This window comes from Equus quagga, chromosome 15, assembly GCF_021613505.1.
Source record: "Equus quagga isolate Etosha38 chromosome 15, UCLA_HA_Equagga_1.0, whole genome shotgun sequence".
NCBI lineage: Eukaryota > Metazoa > Chordata > Mammalia > Perissodactyla > Equidae > Equus > Equus quagga.
In genome coordinates this window covers 91176391-91192666 of record NC_060281.1, presented here as the reverse complement: position 1 = coordinate 91192666, position 16276 = coordinate 91176391, and the positions used below count along the sequence as shown (strand labels likewise).

The 16276-nt window shown below is 48.6% G+C and overlaps 1 protein-coding gene across 1 annotated transcript; it reads right to left on the bottom strand.

Annotated features, from left to right (window-relative positions):
- Positions 1-1450: 1450 nt before the first annotated feature.
- LOC124227216 (cationic amino acid transporter 4-like) lies at positions 1451-4124 on the bottom strand. The gene is made up of 4 exons (XM_046641063.1): positions 3143-4124; positions 2092-2683; positions 1724-1857; positions 1451-1623 (listed from the first exon to the last, which is right to left on the bottom strand). The coding sequence occupies exons 1-4, from the start codon at positions 4122-4124 to the stop codon at positions 1451-1453; spliced, it is 1881 nt and encodes a 626-aa protein (XP_046497019.1).
- Between the last annotated feature and the right edge of the window lie 12152 nt (positions 4125-16276).

Sequence of the window (16276 nt, the reverse complement as noted above, 5' to 3'; positions counted from 1 at the left end):
GGAGACAAGGGGCTGCCTCCTCATGGGTCCCTGGTGAGCTTGGCCATGCTGGCAGCTTGCTGTTGGAGTGACTTGGGCCAGGCTGGGTGGGGGAGGCCTGGGGCTCATGCTGGGCAGCATCTGGAATCATCTGGCACCTGGAGCCTCAGCAAAGCCTTGGGGTCCCTGCTGCCTCTCACCCCCAGGGCAGTGTCCATGGAGGTGGGTTCAGAAGGGCTAGGGTGAGAGATCATGGCCCTGAGGCCTTGTTCTTGGAGTGGGGTCATGTGTCCCTGGTTGTCCTTGGGGCCCAGACAAAGTGATGTTGAGGCTGCAGAGAGTTGATGAGTAAAGCTGCCAAAGCCAGCAGCTTCCTGTGTGGTCCTCACAGACAGGAACCAGGAGGGGGAGGCATCTATGGTAAACAGAGCATGGCCTTGGGGAGACCACGGCGGGTGCAGGGTGGGCCTGGGGACCCCCAAGCCTGGGGCTCCACAGCCACCAGGTGGGCTGGAGGTCCCTGGAGCAGGTCCAGGTGCCTGTGCACCAACTTGCCTGCGTGTGTCCCATCCTAAGCCTTTGTCACAAAGCCCTGAGGGGGCGGCAGGGAGAGAGGCTGCTGGAAGCTGTGGGCAGCCCTGGGCTGGGAAACAGCTGCTGCCTCAGTCTGCACATGGGTGCACACCCAGGGAACCATGTGGGCCATGTGGGCATGTGCCTGAGAGATGCGTGTGCCCGGGCAGGGGGGCCTCTCCATCCCGGGCAGGCAGACATGCCCTGGTCTCTGGGAGCCCTGGGAAACTGAGGGAAACCCGGAACTGCACTGCCCTTTCTAGGCGGCCTCCTTGGAGTCCAGGCTCTGCTCTCTGGACGTGACCCTGAGGGGACATGAGGGGAGCCTGGGAGGGAGCCTGGCCCTGCCCTGTCAGGGACCCCTCTAAGCCTGGTGTGTATAGCTCCCCTCTGAGCTGAGCAGAGGGCACTGGCCTGAGTGCAGGACCCCAGGACCTAGGCCTGGATGTGTCCCTGACTCAGGACTGTCCCAGTGCTGGTGCCTCCCCCTTACACAACCTCAGCCACTTTGCTCTGGATTGGGAAAAATCATCTGGTTCCTGGGGGGCAGGTGAGGACTCTGTGCCAAAAGGAACACCACAGTGGACATGCCAGCAGGCCACTTGGCTGCCTGAGCAGTTATTACTGTGGGTCCCTGGGACTCAAGTCTCCTCCCTGCCCGCCCTACTTCACCTGCCCAGGTAGCTGGAGTTGGTCATAAACCGGAAGGTGCTAAGCAGAGTCTACCACACCAGCGCTGGCCATGGCCCACTCCCGAAGACTCAAAGCTCGGCACCTGGGCTGAGGACCCCCCGGCATGGGCAGGTATGCAAACCCAAGCTGCTCTGGACAAATGGGGCTGCCAGACCCTCTGGCTTCCCGAGGAGGTGTGGGAGGGTGGGCAGGTCCCCAGTCATCCTCATAGACTGGTGGGCTGCTCCGTGTGGCTTGGCTTCTGGGCCGATGCCCGGCTGGGGGGATGCAGGGCTGGCACCGTCTCCTCCAGGCTGCCGCGTGGGACAGTCAACCCCGGCCGTTCCCGCTGGTTCTCCTTGCTGTGCCAGATGCCGTAGCCAAAATACACCGTGAGTCCTGCAAGGGTGGCACAAGCCTGAGGGACAGTTCCCAGCCCTGCTTCCCTGCTTGCCCTCCTCCTGCAGCCCCCCAGGGTCGCAGCCTGGCCCCCACTCACCGATCAGCAGCCAGATGGAAAAGACCAACCAGATCACATAGCTCAGGTGCAGCATGAGGAAGATGTTGAGGAGGATGCTCAGGGCGGGAGTCAGGGGCACCATGGGAACCTGAGGGGACAAGTGCTGGGCTGGGCTGGGCTGCAAGGAAGGTCTGCTGGCCCAGGGCCTGATTTCTCGGGAGTCCACAGAACCTTTCTCTGCCTCTGGAGATTCCGGAGACCAGGGCCCACCCGCCATGCAGAGAGAGGGGTGTGGGGCACTGGCCTCCCCCGCCCTGCAGCCCTGGTGCATCCTGCCATGGCAGAGGAGGAAGGGGCGAAGGGAGCCGGCTGGGCAGAGCACGGTGGGTGCTGGCTGGAGGAAGTACCTGAAAGTGTCCTGCCGGCGCTGCTGCTGGTGGGCCCCCAGGACGAGGAGACTGAGCAGAAAGGTGGCGGAGCTGAGCAGGAGCAGCAGGGTGTAGCCCCAGGGAGGAAGGTGCAGGGCCGAGTCCCCAAAGACCAGCACGCAGTCCAGGGTGATGGCCGAGGCCACCAGGACACCGAGGGACCAAGCCACGGCGGCTCCAGGTCTGCACCCACCCAGGAAGCGGAGATAGGGCCTCAGGGCTGCTCGCAGTTGCCTGGGCTCAGGGGCTGAGTCCTGCTCTGTGCCCACAGGGCTGCCTGGGTGCTGAGAAGTGGATGGAGGGGACTTTCGGAAGCGTAGAATGATGATGCTGGTGGGCACGAAGGTGTAGTCCAGCAGTGCACCAATGGAATGGAACTGGACCAGTGCCTGGAGGTCCAGCAGCAGAGCCAGGAAAGCCATGAGGACCCCGAACACCAGGAGGCTCACCACAGGCACCTGTGTCCGGGGGTGCACGCGGGCAAACCCCTGGAAGAAGAGCCCGTCAGCGGCTATGGCAGAGACCATGCGTGGCAGGAAGAAGATGTACCTGAGCAGGACAGTGGTCATGGCTGTGACAGAGGGTGGGAGACTGGTCAGTGTGGTGGACAGGCCCTGGGGCAACTGCTGGGAGCAAGGGCATGGGTGGCCCCTTGAGAACAGAGGCGTGAGTTTAGGCTCTGAGAGTGAGCCTGAGTGTATGTGGGTGCTGGATTGTTCCCCCTCACCACCCAGGAATTGGGCATCCCAGTTTAGGTGACAGGCCCACCGGAGAATCTGATGAGGGCTGAGTCTCTCTGCCTGGAAGGATCTGGAAGCACATCCCAAGAACTGACATTCTGTGTAGAACTGGGAGGGATGGTGAGTAGGTCCCTTCCCACAAGCCTGGGTGGAGAGTCTAATCATTAGCACCTTCCTGGGCCCAGGATGTGACTGGGAGCACAGGCCCAGATGGAGATGTGTGCCCTGGAGGCTTAGGGCAGGGCCCCACCACTCTGTTCCCTCCCACCTTGCCCAGATGGGCCCCTTACCACAGATTGCACCAGCTGCCACGATGAAGCCCTCCCAGCTATAGCCTCTCTGGTGGAAGGCGTCAGCGAGTGCCCAGTCAGGGTCCAGGCTGTGCCATGGCACCATGAGGGTAAGGACTGTGGAGACGAGGATGTAGGCACCAGCCGCCAGGCCAAGCGAGATGATGATGGCCATAGGCACTGCTCGCTTCGGGTTCCGGGCCTCCTCACTGTAGTTAGCAACGACATGAAAGCCCATGAAGGCATAGAAGCAGGTGGCGGCACCGGCCATGATGCCAGAGAAGCCAAAGGGTGCAAAGCCGCCCTCCTCAGTGCTCCAGTTGTGCGGATGGGCCAGGACAAACCCCAGGATGATGATGAAGAGGATGACAACCATGGTGATAACAGAGAAGGTGCGGGTAAGCCAGGAAGAGACACGGGCTCCACAGAAGATGAATGTAGAAGCCAAAAGAGGGATGACAGCAGCCAAGAAGTCTGGGTACTGGCTGAGGAAGGGCACCTGCCAGATGCCCACATGGGCCTCAGTGAAGCTGCGGATGCGGTGGCTAAAGATGGAGTCCAGGTAGCTGCTCCAGGCACGGGCCACAGCAGCGCCAGTAATGAGGCACCTGAGGAGCACGTTCCAGCCGACGAGGAAGGCCCACAGCTCACCCATGGACACGTAGGTGAACAGGTAGGCAGAACCTCTGCGGGGCACATGCACCCCTAACTCCGTGTAGCATAGGGCTACCAGCAGGGAGGCGACGGCAGCCACGCCAAGGGACACGACCACTGCAGGGCCTGCCATCCCCTTGGCCACGGTGCCCATGAGCATGTACAGCCCCAAGCCCACTGTGCCACCCACACCCAGCAGGATCAGGTCCAGTGTGGTCAGGCGGCGCTGCAGCAATGTCTCCTTGGTGGGCTCCTCCAGTGTCTTCACCCGGTTCAGCTTCTGGCAGATGCACACCAGGCTGGCGGTGCTGGGCAGCCCCCAGGCCATGGTGGATGGTTGAGATGAGCACCAAGCCAGATGTCCACACCTACAAAAGCCAGAGGGAAGTGACAGTCTGCCCTGGGTCCTGACCAGCCTTCAGTCCATGTTCTGACCCTGCCCTGGGGACCCAAGCCTGGAACCACTGGCAGCTGCAGGGCTGGATGAGGCAGGCTCAGGGCCTGGCAGCAGGTGGGCAGGAGGCCACAGGGAAGCATGGGGATCCCTTTGAACTGCCTCCTGGGCAAGGGAGCTCAGGTGAATCAGGACCTGAGCATGTATGGGAGGGGCTCTGAGGTGGGAGGAAGCAGCCCCAGGACCCCTGCACACAGATGTGCTACCACCCAGCCATTACAAGAGCTCATTTCACCACACTCCTCTCCTCAGGTACCCAAGCCTTCACCTCCTCTCCAGCCTGAGTCCATCCCCACAGGACTTGCTGCGACTCACCTGCTTTGCCTCAGTGGCCCTCATAGTTCTGCACCTACACCTACCCATGGGTGTCAGATCCAGCACTGGGCCCTGCCTCGTGGTCACACACACACCCTGCCCACACCTCACATGGTCAAGACCAGAGCTCCCCAGGTTCTGGGGAAGCCCTATGACTGCCCGCTTCACAGATGAGGAAGCCCAGGCCACCAGGCAAGTGACTAGCCCAGGTCACCAGGGTGGCCTTGGGAGGCAGGTGGAGGCTAAGGTCCAGGTCTGGGTGGGGTCTGGAGCCCACCTGCTTTCCACTGCTGCAGATGCCCTCCTTGATCCCTCATCCCAACACACGGACTCCACCAGCTGGGCACCATCCAGGCCCCTCGACCCTGGGAGGTGTGGGGGCTGCGGGTCTCAGGCAAGATGCTGGTAAGATGAGGGTCTGAATGCGGCTGAGAGGCCCTGGGCAGTCCCTGACCTCTGGCACAATGGGATGGCAGTAAGCCACTTCATCCACTGAAGAGGGAGTGCCCGGCTGTGGGGAGTGTTCTGTGAATTGGCAGAGCTCATTGTGGCTGTTCTGAGCTTCTACCTACAGACAGTGTCCTGAAAGGAGGCAAGCAGACCCCTGGGGATGACCTCCAGCCCTCCAGCTTGGGGCACCCGTAGGGAGCCTCAGATACCGATGGCAGCTCCTCCCAGCTCAGGAGCACCTGTCAAGCCTGGAGGACCCTCGGGGACCCTAACAGCAGCTCCCACTTATTGATATCCATGAGAGATGTCATGGACTGAACATCTGCTCCATACCAGTCCCTGCATCACGGGGACACATCACGTGTCTCATCACACGACCATCACACACCCCCTCAGCCTTCTTTATTCCTCGGGCTGAGGGGTCTTTGTCCTTCTGCTCTTCCCACTCCTTTGAAAGTGGAAAGGCTGGTGTGACAGGGTGTGAACTTGTTTACAGCAAAATGAGGACAACCCATCCAAGCAAAGCAAAACCAAATGAGATGTCCTTTTCCCTCAGAACTTTCTCCAGGTTTTTGGGTTTATATTTCATTTGCAGAATAGAGCTTTAGCAGGCTGTCTGGCTCAGCGGGCTGGTGACAGGGTGGTGGACTCCCAGAACAGATGGTGCCACCTGGAGCACTCTACCTTAGCCAGCCCCTTGCTCCCTTCTGGTATTTGGCTGATGTTGTCTTGAGGAGCTTCTCAGATGAGCTCCGACTTCCTGCAGGGGTGACCCCTCCCGCACCTCGCTCCTTGTGGCCTAAACATAACTGAGCAGAGTTCCTTGTTCTGAAACGCCTTCACAGAAACCCAGAAAAATGCATTTCCAACCAAGAGGCCTGGGCAGTTGTGTAACAGGAGCTCCCCCAGGGCCTGACCGACGGCCACCTGAGAGCTGGTGTGCAGGGTTTCAGAGCACTGACTTTTCATCTACCCAGAGAAGGGCTCTCATCACATCCCTTTCACAGGGGCGAACATCCAGTGGATACTCGTGGCCAAGCGTGGTTGACACAGTAAACTGTAAACTTCCAGTGACATGGCTGGGCCAAGTGCTGGACCCCACTGAGCAAGGCAGTTACACTGAGCAACACATGGAGATGCAGTGAAGAGAAAGCACCAAAAATATAAGCAGAAGAAGAGAGAACACTTCCCACCTCATCCTACACAGCCAGGAGCACCCTGACACCAAACCCAACAAAGACATCACAAGGAAAGAAACCACAGGCCAACATCTTTTATGAATATAGATGCAGGATTGCTCAACTGAGTACCAGCAAATCGAATCCAGCAACATATAAAAAGGGCCAAGCGGGATTTATCCCAGGAATGCAAGACTGATTTAACATCTGAAAGTCAATCAATGGAATATGTCATACTAACAGAATAAAGGGCAAAAACCACATGATTGTCTCAACAGACACAGAAAAAAACAGTCAACAAACCTGGACTAGAAGGGACCGCCCTCAAACTGACGAAGACCATCCACAAAAACCCCTCGGCTGCTGTGCTCAGTGGAGAGACACTGAAAGCTTTCCCTTTGCTCAGGAACAACATTGGGAGATCCTCTCTCCACTTGTATTCAACACTTTACTGGGGGCTCTGGCCATGGCAATTAGGTGAGAACATGAGATAAAAGGAATCCAGATTGGAAAGGGAGGAGTAAAACTATCTCTAGCCTCAGATGACATGATCTTATGTTAGAGAAAACCCTAAGGAATGCACACAAAAAAATATTAGAACAGATAAACCAGTTCAGCAAAGGTGCAGGACACAAGATTAATATACAAAAATCAATTGTATTTCTATACATTAGAAATGAAATACCCAGAAACGAAATTATGAAAACAATTCACCCCACATAGCAACAAAAAGAATAAATTTACTTATAAACATACTTAGAATAAATTTAACAAAAAAATGCAAAACGTGTACTCTTAAAACTACTAAACATCACTGAAAAAATTTAAAGAAGACCTAAATAAGTGGAAAGACATCCCACGTACATGAACTGGAAAATTTAATATTGTCAAGATGGCAATACTCCCAAATTGGTCTGCAGATCCAGTGCAACTCCTATCAAAACCCCAACTGCCTAATTTTCAGAAATTATCAAGTTGATCCTAAAATTCATGTGGAGATGCAAGGAACCCAGAAGAGCCAAAACCATTTTGAAAAAGAACAAAGTTGGAGGACTTACATGCTCTGATTTCTAAACTGACTACAAAGCTACAGGAATCAACACTGTGTGTTACTGACATAAGGAGAGACATAGATCAATGGAATAGAGCTGAGAGCCCAAAAATATGGGCAATTGATTTTTAAAAGTTTATTGCCAATTTAAATTCATGACCAATGATTGTTTTAAAAATAGACTTAACTTTTTACAGCAGTTTTGGGTTCACAACAAAACTGAGCAGAAGGTGGAGTTCCCACATACCCCCAGCCCCTACACAGGCATAGCCTCCCCCACCTTCAGCATCCCCCAGCAGATTGGTAAAGTTGTTACAACTGAGGAACCTGCATTGACACATTATTATCACCTACAGTCCATGGTTTACATTAGGGCTCACTCTTAGTGTTGTACACTCTTGCTGTTTTGACAAATGTATAATGACGTGTACACACTATTACAGTAAGCCCTAAAAATCCTCTGTGCTTCACCCATCCATCCCTCCCTCCCCACTAACCCCCGGCAACCACTGATCTTCTCACTGCCTCCACAGTTCGGCCTTTCCAGAAGGTCATATAGTGGGAATCGAATCACACACCATGTAGCCTTTTCAGGTTGGCCTTTTTCGCTTAGTAATATGCATTCAAGGTTGTCTCATGTCTTTTCTTGGCTTGATAGCTCCTTTTTTTTTAGTGGTGAGTAATATTTCTTGTCTGGATGTACCATGCTTTATTTATCCATTCACCTACTGAAGGACATCTTGGTTGCTTCCAAGTTTTGGCGATTATGAATGAAGCTGCTGTAAACACCCATGTGCAGGTTTTTGTGTGGATATAAGTTTTCAACTCAACTGAGTAAATACCACGCAGTGTGGTTGCTGATTCATATGGTAAAAGTATAATTAATTTTGTAAGAAACTGCCAAGCTGTCTTCCAAACTTGCTGGGCCATATTGCATTCCCACTAGCAATGAATGAGGGTCCCTGTTGCTCTGCATCCTCGGCAACATTTGCTGTTGTCAGTGTATTGGATTTCTACCATTCTAACAGACGTGTACTGGCATCTCGTTGTTTCAATGTGCAGTTCCCTAATGACACAGGATGTGGAGCATCTTGTCATAGGCTTACTTTCCAACTGTCTATCTTCTTTGGTGAGTTGTCCAGATCTTTTGCCCATTTTCAGTTGGGTTGTTGGTTTTCTTACTGTCGATTTTTAAGAGTTCTTTGTATATTTTGGATAATAATCCTCTATCAGACATGTCTTTTACAAATGTTTTCTTCTAGTTTATGCCTTGTTTCCTCATTCTGTTGATGGTCAATTGATTTTTGACAAGAGAGCCAAAACAAATCAATAGGGGAAAGAAGAATCTTTTCAATGCACTGTGCTGCAGCAACTGGATATCCACAAGCAAATGAATGAAGTCAGACTCTTAACTCACACTGCATACAAAAACTAACTCAAAAATCAATCAAAACCTAAATCTAAGAGCTGAAACTATACAGGCATAACTTGGAGGTATTGTGGGTTCAATTCCAGACCACCACAATAAAATGATTATCACAATACAGTGAGTCACACAAATTTTTGGTTTCCCAGTGCATATGCAACGCATGTTTACACTATACTGTAGCCTATCAAGTGTGCAAATTATTATGTATAAAAAAGAATGTACTTTAAATGTAACTTAAAAATACTTTATTGCTAAAAAATGCTAACCATCATCTGATCCTTCAGTGAGTCATAATCTTTTGCTAGTGGAGGGTCTTGCCTCGATGTTGATGGCTGCTGACTGATCAGGGTGGTGATTGCTGAAGGTTGGGGTGGCTTTGGCAATCTCTTAAAATATGCCAACAAGGAAGTTTTCACTTTGATTGACTCCTCCTTCCATGAAAAATTTCTCTGTAGCATGTGATGCTGTTTGATAGCATTTTACCCATGCTAGAACTTCTTTCAAAATTGGAGTCAATCCTCTCAAAATCTGCCACTGCTTTACCAACTAAGCTTATGTAATATGCTAAATCTGTTGTCATTTCAACAACCTTTATAGCTTCTTCACCAGGAGTAGATTCCATTTCAAGAAACCACTTTCTTTGCTCATCCATAAAAGCAAATCCTCATCCATTAAAGTCTTATCATGAAATTGCAGCAATTCAGTCACATCTTCAGGCTCGATTTCTAATTCTAGTTCTCATGCTATTTCTACCATATGTGCAGTTACTTCCTCCACTGAAGTCTCGAACCCCTCAACGTCATCTATGAGACTTGGATCAGCTTCTTCCAAACTTCTGTTAATGTTGATACTTTGACCTCTTCCCATGAATCATGAATGTTCTTAATGGTGTGTAGAATGGTGAATCTTTTCCAGAAAGTTTTCAAATTACCTTGCCCAGGTCTATCAGAAGAATCACTTTATATGGCAGCTATAGCCTTATGAAACATATTTCTTAAATAATAAGACTTCAAAGTCAAAATTACTCCTTGATTCATGATCAAAATGGCTGCCTAGATCCTGCAGAATGGATATGGTGTTAGCAGGCATGAAAACAACATCAATCCCATTGTTTATCTCCATCAAAGCTCTTGGGTGACCAAGTTCATTGTCAACGAGCAATAACATTTTGAAAGGAATTTTTCTTTCTGAGTGGTAGGTCTCAACAGTGGGCTTAAAATATTAAGTAAATCAGTGCCAGTCTGGTTGCTGAGTGGTTGAGTTTGCATGCTCTGCTTCATTGGCCAGGGGTTTTGCTGGTTCAGATCCTGGGCACGGACCTAGCACCACTTGTCCAGCCATGCTGAGGTGGCGTCCCACATAGCTCAACTAGAAGGACATACAACTAGAATATACAACTACGTACTGGGGGGCTTCGGGGAGAAGAAAGAAAAAAAGAAGAAGAATGGCAGCAGATGTTAGTCCAGGTGCCAGTCTTTAAAAAAAAAATCAGTAAATGGTGTTGTAAACAGATATTCTGTCATCCAGGCTTTGTTTTTCCATTTGTGGAGCACAGGCAGAGTAGATTCAGCACAATTCTTAAGGGCCCTAGCATTTTCAGAACGGTAAATGAGCATTGGCTTCAACTTAAAGTCACCAGCTGCATTAGCCCCTAACAAGAGAGTCAGCCTGTCCTTTGAAGCTTTGAAGCCAGGCATTGACTTCTCCTCTCTAGCGACAAAAGTTCTAGATAGCACCTTCTTCCAATATAAGGCTGTTTCATCTACATTCAAAATCTGTTTTTTAGTGTAGTCACCTTCATTAATGATCTTAGCTGGATCTTCTGGAGAACTTGTTGCATCTTCTGCATCAGCACTTGCTGCTTCCCCTTGCACTTTTATGTTATGAAGACAGCTTCTTTCCTTAAACTCATGAACCAGCCTTCGCTAGATTCAACCTTTCCTTCTGCACCTTCCTCACCTCCCTCAGCCTTCCTAGAATTGAAGAGAGTTAGCGCCTTGCTCTGGATTAGGCTTTGGCTTATGGTAATGTTGCAGCTGGTTTGATCTTCTATCCAGACCGCTAAGACTTTCTCCATATCGGTGATAAGGCTGTTTCACTTTCTTATCATTCATGTATTCACTGGAGCAGCACTTTTAATTTCCTTCCAGAACTTTTCCTTTGTATTCACAGCTTGGCTAACTGTTTAGTGCAAGAGGCCCAGCTTTTGGTCTATCTAGGATTTTGACATGTCTTCCTCACTAAGCTTAATCATTTCTAGCTTTTGATTTAAAGTAAGAGATGGGTGGCTCTTTCTCTCTCTTGAACACTGAGAGGCCACTGTAGGGTTATCAATCGGCCTAACATCAATATTGCCCTGTCTCTGGCAATAGGGGACCTGAGGACAGGGAGAGGGATGGGGGAACAGCTGGTTAGTGGAGCAATCAGAATACACACAACATTTATCAACTGAGGTTACTGTCTTATATGGGTGTAGCTTGTGGCAACCCAAAACAATTACAACAGTAACATCAAAGATCATTGATCACAGATCACCATAACAAATTAGTGATAATGAAAAAGTTTGAAACATTACTAGATTTACTAAAATGTGACATAATGACATGAGTGAGCAAATGCTGTTGGGAAAATGGCACCAATAGACTTCCTTGATGCGAGGTTGCCACAAACTTTTGATGTAGTGCAGGACAGACTGCCCCAAGGGGTGGGGTATGCCACTCTGGTATGCAGATTATTTCAAGCTGAAGACAATCAACTCTCAAGAGACTCTGGAAGAACACTTGGTCTTCCCTCAAATTTTTTAAAACAATTCAAGATAGAAGGGCCTGTCCCAGGAGGAGCTCTTACCACGGATAATTCTAGGTGTGGCAGGTAAGAGGGCATCTAGCAAGGGCCATTTTACCAAAAGATCTCTTTTAGGTCCCATTGTCTATAGACGGGACAATGCAAACATTTGTTTACCAAATATGAACTCTTCTCATCTTCCCATAAATTGCCTTCTCCCCCTTTGATGTCTCAGACCTTTAGCTCCCTCTCCTTAGTCCAAAAGGACATATATACCTCATTTTTCCTGACTGTCTTTGGAATTCTTCATGCTTTTGTGAATTCCCTGTATACAAGTATTAAAATTTGTCTGATTTTTTTCCTGCTAACCTGCCTCATGCCATTTTTAAATCTTTGACCAGTCATGAGAATCATAAGAAAAAAGGTGGGGAATTCTCCCTCTTTCTGTATAGTTTTGGCATAGCAAGCAGAATTCCCACTGGCTGGCAAGCTGCTCTCTCTGGCTGGAAGGACTGCTTTCTCCCTAGGACAACTGCAGATGAGGAGATCTGGGTCACCTGATGAACGCCTAGAAGAGGGAAGATTTGTTACCACGTTAGTTTCCTGGAATCTCTATCTGCGGGGTCCAGTGGAAGTAAGCGGCAAGAATCTTTTTCTCTCTTTCTAAATTTGGATTGGCAGGAGAAAATCTTTGGGAAATTAAGTTTTGTGCTTTTTAATGACTCTGGTAAATTAGGTAGAGTACTCTTGACTTTTATTCTTTTCCTCCCAGAGGTGGCCACTGTTTTTTCACTTTTTTGTTTCTGTCTTTTGTGTCATATGTCATAAGCAGGAAATACCATAGGGTGGGACACAGGCATAGGCCCTATAAGCCTGTTGTCTGGTCCAACCCCACAGGCTGGTGAGTTTGTGGTCTCACCAGACTGGCTTCTATTTAGGCAAACTTTGCTGTGGGTTCACATGCACATAAGGTGAAAGCTGTTGCCAAGGGACACCTTCAAAGCCAAGAGGCCACAATATTAGCGGTAAAGGGTCAATCAGTTAAGAGCCATCAAGGTGCTCACTACCTTTAGAAGACCCCTGTGATAGGATAGGTTGGTCACAGAATGGGGTAGATGACAGCAGGTCCCCCATCAACCTCAAGAAAATTTCGGTGCAGTGAGGTACTCTGTAAAACACACACAATCCCCGACACCACAGCACATCCCTCAGAGGTGTTAGTTTGCCTCCATGAGACCCAAGGCATAGCTAAAGCTGCTATTGTGCATATAAGAAACAAAAGAAAACAACTCGATGAGGTTTTTCCTTCCTTTCCTTCCATCTTGTTCTATGTCCTGAGAACTTGGCTTTTTGATCAGTGAGAAGATTCTCCTTGGTCTCCACCATCTGGAAGAGGTGCATTTACTGGGGTGAACTTGGTGGCCAATCAAATAGACTGGGGTTCCAGGCTCCCTCTGTCTGGCTGCACCAAGCATTCAGGGGAGTTTGTCATAAAGGGTCCAGTCCATAAAGGCCTTTGTGGTCTCAACCTTTGTTACTGGTTAGTGCTGGAAAAAATCCCATACCTGTGGCTCCTTCCTGGTGTCACAGATTAGCAGGTCTGTGACTGGAGGCATCCCATGCTCTTGTGGGAGACTGGAGACACCATTTTCACTACACCATCCTTACTGCCTGACCAATGAAGCTCTTTACTGTCTCTGACTATTTTGACAAGTGAACTTTTGGCATCATAGGGGCTACATGATCTGCGCCCTCCTAAGGACATCTCTTGCATCGGTGGTAAAGGTTTTTTCTAATTCTGGAAAGTTACCTCCAGGTATTTCCTTAAAAAGCCTCATTTGATTGAGTCAGTATTGGAATAAGTATACAAATATATATCTTTATATTTGATGAGATTCTACTCTTCAATGGCTGGATGATGTATCTTTTGAATTGAAAAAACTTCTATATTTGAAAACTATTTTAGAGAGTTCTTATCACAAGGAGCTGCCTTATTAGTATTTTTGGGAAGATCAAATTGAAAAGAAGCCCCTCTCCCCCCAAATATAATGGCTAGGCTTAGGGAATCTCTTAATGAAATGAAAGAACAGAAGTCAGACTTAGAACAAAAATTTTAAAACAAATTTAAGGAAAATTCCCCTTTACCTTCCTATACTCCCCTATATCTCCAGCTCTCTGTCCCTGACTCTCCAGAAGATCTTTGCATCTCTGGTACTCTGGCTTAAACCACCCCTCAAGACTAACTCCTCTGCTAGTTCCTCAGCCATATCTTTCTCTATCCAATTTTTAAACCTGTGTTTATCCCTGACTGATGTTATTAACTATCAGGCAATGGCCCCACCATCTGAAAAAGACAATTGGATACAAAATGGTGTCAAACAATGATCAGATGGATTATACACTGGGCCAAATGACTTCCTGTAGCTCCTTTTCCTTTGAGTTTTTGGCTTGCACTTATCTCCCACCAAATGGGACATATGTGCAGATGGGGGACAGTTAAGGAACTGAAAGGCAATTGGTTTTGCCCTGGTAGCCACAAAATTTTTGACCAAGTTATTTCCCAGTGCACTACTTGCCAACATCACCAAGTTTCTGGGAGACATCAGTGTACCCCAGGAAGTCCCCCCGGGCTCACACTGCCCTGTGTGGTGCTGTAAATGGACTTTACGGCCTTGCCCCAGCTTTAGGCTATTCTCACTGTTTGGTTACTGTCTGCATGGTTAGTGGATGCACTGATTTCTACCTGACTAGATGTGCAGATGCCACAACAGTGGGAAAGAAATTAATGACTGAAGTTATTCTTTGTTCTGGCATTCCTTAATGGATTGAATCAGAGTGAGGAGCTCATTTTACAGTAGAGATAAATGACTTGCTTGCAGAAAATCTGGGGTACTCATTAAAATTTGATACCCCATATCATCCTCAATCATCAGGGCAAGTGGAACACAAAAAATCTAGACATCAAAAGGACTTTAGGAAGGTCTGTCAAGAAACTTGGCTTAAATAGCCAGAAGCTCTGCCCTTGGTCCTAATAAAGATCTGAAATTCTCCAAATAGGAGACATCTATTGACTCTTTTAGAAATAGTTTTGGACACCCAATGCCTATTGGCCTCTCTAAACCTTCCATTCCTGGATTAAGAGAATATTATGGGAACTTAAGTGAACAATTGATGCTATGACTAGCTATAGAAAAAAATTAACTAGTCTACTTGAAGCTTATCATCAACAGGTAAAAGAGCCACCTTCTGACAAGCTTTGCCATCCCTTTGGACTAGGAGTTCAGGTGTCCATCCAGGACTTTAGAAGAAAAAATGCACTGTCACTTCGCTGGGAAGGACCTTATGAAGTCCTACTAAGCACCCACACTGCCATCAAAATAAAGGAAAAATCTTCCTGGATCCATGGAAGCCACACCAAAATAGACCCAAAACATTGCTCTCAAGACAACTGGGAGACAGTCCCCACAGGTGACCTTAAGCTAAGGATTTCCAGGGCCAATTCCCAGGCCCCAGATGTAGCTGACCTCGTGGAGTAGACAGCTTTTCATAAGATCACTGTTCACCTCACTTTCACCTAATTCCCTCCATGCTTTTAAAACTCCCCCCCCCCCCCACCCGACCCCTTTCCTATTAATGAATATATATATAATATATTTAATTATATATATATATATATTCCTTTTAATCATTTGCTAGCCGACTGGAGAATGCTGGTCTCTGTCTATCCACTTCCCCTCTGTAAGTTTCCACTCTGGGCTCTTTTCCAACCTGTGTCTTGCTCTTACTAGCTCTCTCCCTCATCAGGTCGAGCACAGACCAAACACCCACCTATGCAAGTTTACCAAACCCTGGCCACGCTAACTAATCAACCTGACTGTTGGCTATGTCAACAGCTAGAGAACACAGAAGAACCTGAACTGGTCTCTGTTCCTGCTGATGTTAACACCTGGTGGACTAAGAATGGAAGATGGACGAACGACAGGGAATGGTGTCCACGACAAAGAAGATGTCACTCTGCCTCTTCTCCTGGTGAGTCACATGGGCCCCAGAAAACCTCTATAAAAGCTCCATGACTTCCTTGCTCAGATAAAGACAAAAGGTGAAAATTTTTCCCACTGTATTGAAAGTAAACATGACCCTGGACCCTTCTTAGGTGATTTGGATGGATTTTTTGGACACTCCCTGGTTTAACAAGTGAATCTAGGAAGCAAATTTCATAGGCTTTAAGTCAGTACAATAGCATCCATGCTGGGCTGTGAAGCAGTCATGCAGGCCATCTTCAGCCTGTGTCGAAATGACCTTGCAGCCCCACACCTCATGACTGAAGACGCCAGCTGGACGGATCCACAGCAGGAAGAGGTACAGGTTTCACTCTCATGTTTCCCAGCTGCATTTCTTAGAGATTGAGGGAATAATTAATGGCTGTGGCACTTGCCTCCCTCCACACATAGATAATTGTTTGGTGTATAACCAAGGAATTCTTGTTTATGTTACCTTCAATGTAGAATCTAGAGAAAAGACCAGGTATAATATATGCCCCCTTTTTTGACATACGTGAACTCTAATTGTAAGGTTTTTTCTTTTCCACTTCCTTGCACGTACACTGTTTGTGAAAGAGCTGCAAGCTGTGCTTAAACTCACATACCTCAGAGCACTCTGTTGAACTGTTTTCCCAGTGTTTGAACTCCTCATGCTGATTAATAAATAAATGCCTTCACTAATATCACCAAGACTCTTTATTTCAGGCAACAGTGACATACCAGGACAGTATTGCAATTAAACTCTGTGGTTTGCGTTCACAGGTGGCATTTTCAAACCT

Excerpts from the sequence above, each read along its gene's own strand:
- LOC124227216 (XM_046641063.1), bottom strand. The coding sequence starts at position 4,124 with ATGGCCTGGGGGCTGCCCAGCACCGCCAGCCTGGTGTGCATCTGCCAG. Across the intron at positions 1,858-2,091 it reads CGCCGGCAGGACACTTTCAG|CCCAGCCCAGCACTTGTCCC; the intron begins GTACTTCCTCCA and ends CTTGCAGCCCAG. Across the intron at positions 1,624-1,723 it reads TTCCATCTGGCTGCTGATCG|GACTCACGGTGTATTTTGGC; the intron begins GTGAGTGGGGGC and ends CCACCCTTGCAG.